Genomic DNA, 12,293 nt, shown 5'->3' with positions numbered 1-12,293 from the left:
AATCCTAACAAAACTCTCCATAATCTCTTTTTTTTTTCTCACTCCTTTAAGTTAATATTTCCGAAATGTTATATTTTATCTGCAGCTTTGCCCATGAGTGATACCAAAAGTCTGGGTGGTGAATTTGCCTGCGGATGTGGGCATGTAAATCCAGTGGCAGCTGTTCGTCCAGGATTGTTTATGAAGCACTAAAAGAAGACTACACAATAATGTTTGTAACATTGGCTATGATGCAAAGAAACTTCAAGTCTTATCAGGAGATAATAACACTACTACTTGTCCTAGATAGTTTTCTAAAAAATAAATGCTTTTTGGTAAATGATTCATTTTCTAGAAATTTTAATTTAGTTTATTTTGATAATTTTCCGTGTTTTCTTGTGTCAAGTAGTATCTAAAAATAGTTTCCGCGTTTTCTTGTGTCTAGTAGTATCTAAAAATAATGGGTCAAAGTCAAACTATTTTTTAACTTTTCTTATTTGACTTGGCATGCAATAGAGTTGTTTTCCAAAAATATTTAGGGTGCGTTTGAATTGACTTCAAACTAATTCCGGAAATGATTTTCCGGAAAATTCGGTGTTTGGCTGTCACGGAAAACGTTATTTTCCGGAAAATCATTTCCGGTTGACCACGAATTTTCCGTTTGACCACGGAAAATGATTTCTGCCTTCATTTTCACTTCATTTCACTTCCGGAAAAAGAGAGAGAGAGAGAGAGAGAAGAGAGAGCCCAGATCAGAGAGAGAGAGGGACGATCGCGCCGACGAGCGGCGCGATCAACGATCGCGCCGCTCGTCCGACGATCGCACCGCGACGATGAGCGGCGCGGTGCACGATCGCGATCGTCGATCGAGCGGCGCGATCGACGATCACGATCGCGATCGTCGATCGAGCGGCGCGATCGACGAGCGCGATCGACGAGCGCGTTCGTCGATCGCGATCGTCGACGATCGCGATCGTTCGTCGATCTCGCCTTCGCGATCGTTCGCGCCGGCGAGATCGCCTTCGCGCCGGTGGGTTTTCTGGATGTGTTCTGGGTTGTGTTTTCTGATTTGTGTTTTCCTTTCTTCTTTTCCAAACACTAGAAAATATTTTCCGAAAATTTTTTTGAAATGCAACCAAACACAGAGAAATATTTTCCTTTTCCAGAAATTAGCATTTCCGGAAAATATGTATTTTCCGGAAAACGTTTTACGGCAACCAAACACAGCCTTAGTGGAAAATAACTCTATCTCATGCCTACCTAATATACTATAAATAGGAAGCCAAAAGATACATAAATCAACAATATCATTCTTGACAAAGAAATTAGAAAAAAGAAAAAGAAAATGGCCTCTCCGATTAGTTGCCTATCAATCTTGGTAATCCCTCTACTAGTCACCTCTCTTTTCTACCAAGTTTCTAATGCAGATCGAGCCCTTGTTGAAAGCATTTGCCACAATTCCACGGACTATGAGTTTTGCTTGTCATCTTTACTTTCAGACGAACGTAGCATTAAATCTGCTTTACCTACGCTGGAACTCATTTCTATTGAATTAAACTTGAAAGTAATAGCAGTTGCCGTTAATCGAATTCCAGATGTTCGTAAAACACTCACAGACCCAGTGGATAAGACTCGACTTCAGAATTGCGAAAGCGATATTGGTGATGCACACGAGAATATGCTTCGTGCAAGTGACGGTGCGGGTTTTCAAAATTATGATAAAGCTCAAACTTCACTTACGGCTGCACTTCTGAAAATTGGAGAATGTAGTGATGAATATGAGAGCTCCCCAAAACGTCAATCACCACTATCAGATCTCACTTTCAAAATGGGGAGGCTAATCGATATTTCTTATGTTATAATTAATAAGATATTGCCAGTGTAAGATATTGTCAACATAATCTTTTGTGATCTATAATAAAAATAGGTAGGCTAAGGTCCTTATAGTTCAATTACTACCTCTTAGTGTTATTCTTATGAATAACACTAAATAAGAATAACACTAAGAGATAGTAATTGAATTATAAGGACCTTAGCCTACCTATTTTTATTATAGATCGCAAAAGATTATGTTGACAATATCTTACACTGACAATATCTTATTAATTATAACGACTTGCTTGCATTAATACTTATTTGTAATGATATCTCTCTCTCAATCAATATGGTATTATTGCATTATATTCAGTACATCTTTGGTTACATCTTTGTGTTAATATTATTTCTTTTTATTTTTTATAATTTTCTTTATCTTTTTCACTTGTATACCATTTTTGTCACATATATGTGATGGATTTAATTTTTATATATCATATATTTTAATTAGTAGTGACTTCTGTCAATATTGATTAAAAAAAAGGGACCATCACTATTATATATAGGTGACATGGTCCCTACAATATTCATGCAAATGTTTGAAAATATGGGAAAACATTTGCAAGAAATCTGAGGACTATGAGTCCCTACAATATTCATGCAAATGTTTGAAAAGATGGGCAAACATCTGTAAGAAATCTGAGGACTATGACTAACATCGTCTTGCCTTACTCTCAATTGCAATAATCGTTGACATAGTACAAGCTACGTATGATTGAATCCCATAAATTCTTTAAAAAAAACTCACGGATCTAGTGGATAAGGAACAAATTAAGGTTTACTTCTCTAATTATTATGATGCACTACAAAAATTCAAACGTGCATACATGCAAAGTTGTCAAAATCGGGATCCTACATAGGATCGTGAGAGATAGGTGAGATCGTGGATCGTAAGATCGGATCGTAAATCGTAAGATCCTACATATTTTCATATTTAAAGAAAAAAACACATTGATAATGACTTTGTATGTTGAATAATCACATAAATTGTAAATTTATCCATAAAAAAAAAATAAAAATAAAAAATAAAAAAAGATTTGCATTATATGATATAATTTGCATGTCATACATCGCTACATCTATACTAACGAAACAAATATATTTACGTTTTGACTCAATGTATCTAAAAAGTTCAATAAATGTTTAATTAGCAACCAAACACCAAAATATTTATCAACAATATGGAAATATTTTCCAAGTTCTAAGTTCCAAGTTCAAAATTCAAAATAAGTTATCAAATGGAAACTAGTTAACTAAAATATGAAATCCAAAAGCAAGATTAATATTAAGGTGAAGTGAACATTTAATTATTCTCATTATAGGGTTCTTATGACCACCGTCCTAATCATCATCTATGTAGACATTGTACATTTGTATTCTAAAGCTGCAAAAGATATCAAGATACAACTTCACACTCAACTATTCAAGTTATACCGCTTAGCAACAATTACAGAGCGTGCTAAAAAAAATAAATCAATCAATATACAAATACAAGCATACTAATAAAATTATATATAAGAAAAACATTTTAGTAATATTATAACACAAATTAATATATTGATCAAACAAATTTAACAACATTATAACTTAAAATGTAGCAAAGCCAATATAAATTCTTCATTTAGAAATGATGAAGCATTCCTTTATTTTGATTATAAGTGAAATAAAAACTAGAAAACATTTGCTTAGGTTAACATAATTTTATAAAAAATAAAAAATAAAAATCCATACCATCACAACATAGAAAAAAAAAATTGATGTTTTGGTAGGATCGGTAGGATCTCATACAATCCTACGATCCTACATGACCCTACATACAATCCTAGTGTGATTCTAAACATTTTGGTGAGATGGGATCGTAAAATCGTGCGATCCTACGATCCAGATCACGATTTTGACAACCATGCATACATGGCTTCAATGGTGAGGTCTTACTAGGAAGTGATAGATTAGGTTAGGGATGGAGCTAACAAAGCTATAGATTGTAAAGATATATACCGAAGGAGTCCCCCTATATGTGAATCACCGGTAAACCACAATAAAAATGGTTATCAGTTCATATTATTTGTGTATTACGACTAGGAGATCCAACCGTACAAGTCCCAACAAGCAAATATAGTGCTTGGCGGCTGATGCCTATGAGGCTTTGACAGTTTCAATCATGAATTCCAATTATAGTTAGTGTCTCCATGATAAATTACTAATCCAAGAGGAAATTGTGAACCAAGCTTGGCATCCCATGGTGGAAGAGGAAAAGACAATGTCTGATGATGGTGACATCAATGTTGTGAAGGAGTAACCGGGTTTTTGCGAAGGACCCAAGAACAGTTTGTTATGTTTGATCATGAAGATCAAAATTACATTTTTTTTAGGGATAGGCACGCTGCTTATGGTGATGCAGCTTGTAGACATGGTAAAACGAGTAAGAATTTTCTAACCTGACCTGACTCGAACCCGAACCCGAACCCAATTTTTTTGACCCATAGCAAAAACGGGTTGATCTATGACCTGACTCGTGTTTTTGCGGGTCAACCTGACCCAACCTATGACCCGAACCATTTTTTTTTTTTTTAATTTGGGTAAAAAAAAATATAATTAAGACAATATTGGTGTAATTGTTTGTTGTGAGTTTTAAGGAAACAATTGAGACATTTACATAACTGCATGCAAATGAATTGAAAGATGAATGGTTGAGCATTTTATAATGAGTAAAGATTTTTAGATATCAAATAGCAAAGTAAATGCCAAGATAATCTGGTTATAGTAGAGTTAAAAACATAGATTTAAAATTGTAAACATGTGTGAGAAACATTCATAAGTGTGAATATAGTGAAGCCAAAGTATCAAATTAGTATAAATTATGAATGTTAGACCTATTTTTTAACAATTTGTGTCCAAAATAAATGGTTTTTCAAAATAAATTATGATATTTTCTAGAGTGTATGTTACTTAACAGTAATATGACATTTATAAAAAAAAGATCATGTATAAATAAGTAAACAATCAAACTTTAATGTATATTCTCAAATTGAAATGGAGTGTCAACCACAATTGATAATAGATTAAAAAATTTATTTTCAAGATTGTAAATTTCTTATATGTTTTTAGTCTTTGTCAAATGAGTTATCCAATAAGTCATTTGAAATTTTGTTTTATATTTTGGGATGTTGATATTGTGTAAAAATAAAACTTGTGTATTTGTTGTACTTATCTTTGTGTTATTTTGTTTTAGTTAGCAATGTTGGGATTTGTATAATTTTAAAATTATTGAATAAGTATTAATAAGTTTAACTGAGTTCATTCTTGATATAAGTGATGAATTCAAAGTAATGCATTTTACATCAAGTAATTTGTTGCATGAATATCCAAATGGCAAATACATGTTGTTTTCTTTATAATAATAATAAGAAAAAATTCATGTGAAAAATACGAGTCAACCTAACTCGACCCGCAACCCAATTGACCTGAACTCGTTTTTAACCTGCTAAAAATGACCCGTTTTTGACCTAAAACCCGATTGACCTATCCTGAACCTAACCTGACCCGACCTGCCAATTTGCCATGTCTAGCAGCTTGTGGGGGAAGATCTAGTGGTCCAAGATGATGGCTTCAAATTCATTCTTTGTGTAAGCTTGATCAAGGAGAATGTGATGCCAACTTTGTGAGTTTTCTTTTTCTTTTTCTTCTTCTTTGGATATGGTTGGCGATGTGTTGAATAATTTGTGTCCTTGATTTTGTAGGATGGATTTTCTTTGGGAAGTCATAGACACACCGTGAGGTACCAACTCATGAGGTTGAGTTCTTGTTGTAATTAAAGCCTAATTTCATATTAAAATCAACTCCCCATTGATTCCAATAGTTGCAAGCCATAGAAATCAGCTCGTAGTGCTACCACACTTGATATTGAGTTAGCCTTGGCGTTGGGAATAGAATAAGTAATATGCTTGGCTAACAATTCGAGGAAGCGAAGTGAAAGCTCAGCTTGGGTCCATATGAGAAGATTATGATGAACGACCTTGCATCTTTATGTAAATTGGACTGCATTAAGCATGTGTCAATTTATGAGTTGCTTGCTTATTGGCCAATTTGTTGATATTGTGTTTGCCAAGAATATTTATGATGAAGTCGTAATCATGAGCACTAAGCGATATTGCTGGCCGCCTTAGGGTAGCACATTTGAGATGGAATGAAGCGAAGATATCACTTGCCAATATAATGTAGAGATAAGGCATAGCCACTATGTGGGCTGTCAGCCCCCTGTATCGTGTTCTTGTGAGAATTGCAAATGAAAGTTAGGATCACAAGATTTTGCTTTGTGCTTGTTGTAATGATGAGAAAATAGTTAGTTGAGACACCATAGGGATGGGTGTTAACATTAAAACACTCGAAGGTGTTATTGATTGTGTGGCATTGAAAACAAGGTTGTCGGTGACTATGTAAGGGTAGGAGGGGCGCACTTAGCATCTTTCCCTCTCTTCGTTCCAAGCATTATGCATTAAAATGTGACGTTTTTAAATTTGAAGAAGGTAGTTGTCAATGCCTCACCGCAGTCGACCACCCATTGCAACAATGCAGGTGATTAGAATGAGTTGATTTGAACCTATTATTTATTAAAGGTAAGTGAAGTCACCACCAATCATTGGGTTTTTCTAAGATGTGATTGGTCACCTGACTCTATTCGATTTTATTACCAGTCCTAGGATAAGAAAAATGGTCGTTTTTCCTAATTTAATGCGGATAGCAAAATATCATGATTCTTGAGTTTGGAAGTCTAGATATGTGTGGGGAAGGTGTTAGGCACTCCATAACACATGTTCAGAGATGCAGACACCGCATTTTGTACCCTTTACGACTCGTGCCCCCATTCCCCAATGATACTAAAATTCTAAGACCTAAGGTTGGTTTAAGACCCAATCAAATGTTAAATTGACTTAAGAAATATTAAAATGGAAAATATAACTTTTAATGAGAAAATAAATTTATTTTTGGAAAGGTAAAGCCAAGAAAGCCCTCGGCCTACGCACGCATGCTCAAACCTGTGCGCGCATGTAGGGTTCTAGAAACATTAAAAAAAAAAAAGGCAAGTTTTCTACGTTAATGCTGAGGTTTGGAATGAATCTCACATCGTCTGGAAGCAGTTCCAAACTGTTGGGAAATTTAGACCCCGATTGATAGAATTAACAAGTTTTAAACCTAAGTTGTTAATTAGATTTATTATGAATAAATTTTGTTAAAACAAACAAATATCAATATCATGCACAGTGGAATAGTAAATGAGACAAGATATGATGACCTAGAAAAACCAATGAAATAAACTAGTTTCACAGTAAAAAACCTAGGGGGAAACCTTCCCGAAAAGCAATTCACTATTTCAGATCTAATACAAAACTTTTATCCCTAGACTCTACAATCCCAGTAGATGAACTTACAGCAGAAACCTTCAACCGCTTCAGAATCTCTGAACTCTCTAGTATATGAACGCCTCTAATGATGCACGAATCCCAGTACGTGACTAACTTCCAGCAACTTGAAGAAGATGTTGGCTGCAAAGTTCTTCACTTCATCAATAATGAAAACCAAGAAGTACTTGGTTACAAAACCCTAAGGCGCAAAAGACATAGTAACTTCTTGCAGAGAGAATAAGGCACTAGGTCACTTTCTACGTGTGTTCTCCCATGTATAACGGCCTTTAAAATAAGTCTTATATATGTCTAGGGTTGTGAGAAAAGAAACCCTACACATACATGTCAGCTAGGACCAAAACTCAGATCTGGAAATTCTGATTTCGTAGATCTCAACATAAACAGCTTGTGTCCAGCTTCTGTCGAGATTACTGTCGAGCTTAAATGAACAGCTCTTCTTCACTTGTTTCTTGGTCAGATCTTCATGGCTTTAACACTTGACTTGAACAACATGTTTCTTGAAGTCTTAAACCCATCCTAGATCTACCCGATTACAAGTAAAGTGTTTTTTGTCAAAGGATTAGCCAATTATATAAAATATGTCCTTAACACAAACCCCCATTTTCACAATATAAATAGCCATGCATGGTACCTTTTCAAAACACAAAGAAATCTTAAAGGAAAACATTAAGATTAACTAGAAATAGTGAATCAAAGAAAGAGTTTTTCACAAAACATCCCCAAGTCAATTTTCTTTTGATTGGGGCATTTTCTAGCCTTGATCTTCGAGTTTAAGATTACTAATCAATTTTTTATTGATTGTGAATAGATTTGACTGAGGGGAACGGTCAAAAATCAAGCTTGAAGAGCTTTTGTTTTGAGGTATTAAGTTCTAAGCTTTTCTTTTATTTCTTGCTTTTATTTATGTTTTAATCTTGCTTCTTTGCTTGTTATATGTTTTACATGTTTATATAGCTTAGGTTTAGGTAGTTTTATGTTTTAAAGCATGTTAGGTTGTTAGATTTATTGTTTCGAAGTCCTTCTCTGCTTTCTATGTTGCTGTGTTCTTGGCTAGGGTTTCTGTGGCCGAACCCACATGTTCATAATCCTGCATGCGTACGCAAGCTGGATTATGCATACACAGGCTTGTTCATGCATACGCATGATCCTGCCTAGAAACCCTAACCCTAGTTTTTCTAATTCTGTTTCTTATTTCCTTGCATAAATATGCTCTTGTTTCGATCCTATTTCTCTATTTCATTGTTTGATTGTTTATTTTCCTTTCAAATGTTTAAATTAAAATTTATCTTTATTTTCTTACTTTGATGTCATAAACACGCATTCACATATTCATGCATTGATGCAATAGATGCTAAGGTGCAGCAAGGTAAGTCACGCATTCACATGAACATGCAATTTTTAATATGATCTTGCTTGGATAATGAGTATGAGCATGTTTGTTTGGATGAGTTGTTTTCAATGTGTAAATGCAATCACATGTTATCTAGATCTTCTCATGCTTGTGTTTCTGCCATGATTTGTTTGATGCCTTGGATGATATAACATGATTGAGATAGGAGCATGTTAGGGTTTATGATGTGATGAGATGTCATGATAGGTATATGTTAGGGTACAATATGCCATGTATGCTAGATGAATTCTAGGTTTTGGTTGATTGCCATGATAGATGTATGATTAGGTTTTGTGATGATTGATGTCATGTTGTATGCTTAGATGTATGCTGGTGTGTAAGTGAGTTAGAATGCAATATTGAGAATGCCTTTTGTGAATGACATATTTTATGTAATTAGCTAATCCTTTGACAAAATGCACTTTACTTGTAATTAAGTAGATCTAGGATGGATTTAGTACTTTAAGAAATAAGAGTTCAAGTCAAGTATTAAAACCATGAAGATTGGACCAAGAAACAAGTGAAGAAAAGCTGTTAATTAAAACTCGACAGAAACAATATATATCGAGATTTAAGAACGAAGCTCGACAGAAGCTCAACAGAAGCTGAATCTGTCGAGATCTATGAAATCAGAATTTCCAGATCTGATTTTTGGTCCTAACTGACATGTATGTATAGAGTTTCTTTTCTCACAACCCTAGACATATATAAAGCTTATTTTAAAGGTCATTATACATGAAGAACACATGCAGAAAATGACCTAGTGCCTCATTCTCTCTACAAGAAGTTATTGCGTCTTTTGCGCCTTAGGGTTTTGTAATCAAGTATTTCTTGATTTTCATAGTTGATGAAGTGAAGAACTTTGCAGCTAACAATATCTTCAAGTTGTTGGAGTTAGTCACGCATTGGGATCTGTGCAAAAGGGTGGTGTTCATATATTGAAGAGTTCAAAGGTTCTGAAGCGGTAGAAGGTTTTTACTGTAAGTTCATCTACGGGGATTGTAGAGTCTAGCGACAAAGGTTTTGTATTAGATCTGAAACTTCTCTCTACTATAGTGAATTGCTTTTCGGGAAGGTTTCCTCCCAGATTTTTTACTATAAAACTAGTTTGTTTCATTGGTTTTCCTAGATCATCATATCTTGTCTTTTTTACTATTCCCATGTGCATGATGTTGATGTTTGTTTGTTATACCAAGGTTTATTCATAATAAGTCTAATTAACAACTTGGGTTTAAAATTTGTCAATTCTATCAACCGGGGTCTAAATTTCTTAACACCTTTAATAGGGTTAAGACATAAGATACAATGAGAGCAAGGTTGGGCGGTTTTAGGTGCCTAACACCTTCCCAAGACCGTACCCAAACTCTGAACTCATATCTCTAATAGTAAGATAAAAAAAGGTCATTCCTCAAAATGACGCTATATATATGGTTCCTAGACCATTGCAAAAACTAGGTGGCTGTAGATATCACATTTTGTACCCCTTATGACTTGAGCCCCTGTTCTCCAATGATGCCTAAACTATAAGGCCCAAGGCCAGTTTAGAGCCCAATCAGATATCAAATTAACTTGAGGAGTGTTAAAATGGAAAATATAATTTTTTAAATGAGCAAAAATCTATTTTTGAAAATAAATGACTAAAGTAGCCCTCGGCCCACATACGTGGATAGCAGCCTACGTAAGTGAGCCAAAGCATGCTAGGGTTTCAAAAACATAAAAAATGTAAGTTTTTTGCAATAATGGCTGAGGTTTGGAATGAATCCCACATTGTTTGGGAGCCGTTCCAAACCCCTTTTTCTACTATATAAAGCCTTACATGGTACATTTTCAAAAACACACAGAAAATCCTAAAGGAAAACCTAAGATTCGCTAGAAAATAGTGAATCAAAAGGCAGTTTTTCACAAAACACCCTTAAGTTGTTTTTATCTGATTAGGACCTTTTCTGGCCCCAATCCTTTGAGTTTAAAGTTTCTAATCACGTGTTTATTGACTGTGATAGATTTAACTGAGGGGAACGGTAAAAAATCAAGCCTAGGAGCTTTTTGCTTTAAGGTATTCATTCTTGCTTCCTTTTTCTTTTCTATCTTTCTTTTCAGTTTTAATCTTGCTCTCTTTGCCTTGTTTTATGTTTATATGTTTGCGTATGTTAGTTTTATAGTTTCCTTCATGTTTCAAGCATGCTAGGTTGCTAGATTTACGTTTTCTGTCTTGCTTTGCTTCTCCTCTGTTTTTCTGTTAGGTTTGTTTCTGGGTTAGGGTTTTGAACAACCTTGCGCATGTATGCCACAAGCATGCGTACGCAGGTCAAATCCTGCATACGTGGGATTTGGCCTGCGCACACAAGCCTCTGTCTGCGTACGCAGGCCGTTTGCCCAGAAACCCTAACTCAGGTTTTTGTTTTGTGTCGTTTATTTGTTTTGCCTCAATTTAAGTCCTTTTTACATACATATCTATATCTGAGTTCCTGTTTCACATGTTTTATTTTCTTGTTTGCTTTTAACTTCTTAGATTAGGGTTTTTTCTCTTTTGATGCCATAAACATGCATTTCACATGTCCATACATGATGCCATAGATGCTTAGTTGCCAAAAGGCTAAAGGTGAGTCATGCATTGGTATGACCATGCATTTGATGATGTGTGTTGTTTGAATATTTGTCTTATGTCTTTTAATTCCAATTACATGCTTTGTATATAGCAATACAGTTTTCATAATGGCAAGCAGCATATTGACAACAACAAAAATCTATAAAAGCTAAATAACGCTAATGATATCCAAAGAAAGATTCTTGACAATTTAAGATGACCAGAGTAACGTACAAGACCATACTGTTGCCTGTGCTGTGTGGAAGAGAATGAAAATCCACATCCAAGACTGCAATGACACTGTTCAGAGAAACCAAAAGAAAGAAAGAGGAAATTAAATGTCATAAACAAGTTGGTTTTGTCATCATTTCATACAAATGCTTTTGTGGAAGATGCATAAATGAAGATAATATATCATTTCATAATATTTATCTTCTAATTTGTTTTACACTATTATCTATCAGTCACACCAAACAGTGGCAAAAATATTCTTACCAATCCCATCCTCTGCTGCACTCTGTGTACAGCCAACAGCATCCCACCAATCAACTACAACCAGAAGGCTCCACCAAAATCTGTTCTGACAAACAAAATCAGCATCACAATGCAAAATATTGAAATAACTCTGACAACTGAGATGAAAAAACACATAAGCACTATTACATCAACTATCAAATTTACACCTTGTAGATAATATATCTCAAAAGCTACTCTATGCTAAGTGAAAGTGTAAAACTGTAAAGATAAAAAATAAATAAATAAATAAATAAAAAACCAATTAACTAGAGTAAAGAAATTCATAAATAAAGGAAACAGAAAGCGCAGATGAAATCTTTCATAGCTTATGCTAACCGCATAGCTCAGATGGTAAATAAACCATTCAAGCTTCTAGCTTCCTTCAGTGATTGAACAAACAATTTACACAGTGGCACAATGTAGATTGAATAAGTGCATGCCCTGTTATTTCAAAGTTGTAAGGAGTTCCCTTCTAGTCCTGCACATTTATAAATAAATTGAAAAAAAATAGATCAGAATTCTATTC

At 34.6% G+C, this 12,293-nt stretch overlaps 1 protein-coding gene across 1 annotated transcript; it reads left to right on the top strand.

Moving 5' to 3' along the window:
* Window positions 1-1,324: 1,324 nt before the first annotated feature.
* Window positions 1,325-1,864, top strand: LOC126728400 (pectinesterase inhibitor 5-like). Its single transcript, XM_050434226.1, has one exon. It carries the CDS (start codon window positions 1,325-1,327, stop codon window positions 1,862-1,864), a length of 540 nt encoding a protein of 179 aa, XP_050290183.1.
* Window positions 1,865-12,293: the final 10,429 nt, after the last annotated feature.

This window comes from Quercus robur, chromosome 5 (assembly GCF_932294415.1).
Source record: "Quercus robur chromosome 5, dhQueRobu3.1, whole genome shotgun sequence".
Classification (NCBI taxonomy): Eukaryota; Viridiplantae; Streptophyta; class Magnoliopsida; order Fagales; family Fagaceae; genus Quercus; species Quercus robur.
This window is presented reverse-complemented; position numbering and strand designations above follow the sequence as displayed.

Coding starts and splice junctions, on each gene's coding strand:
- LOC126728400 (XM_050434226.1), top strand. CDS start 1,325: ATGGCCTCTCCGATTAGTTGCCTATCAATCTTGGTAATCCCTCTACTA.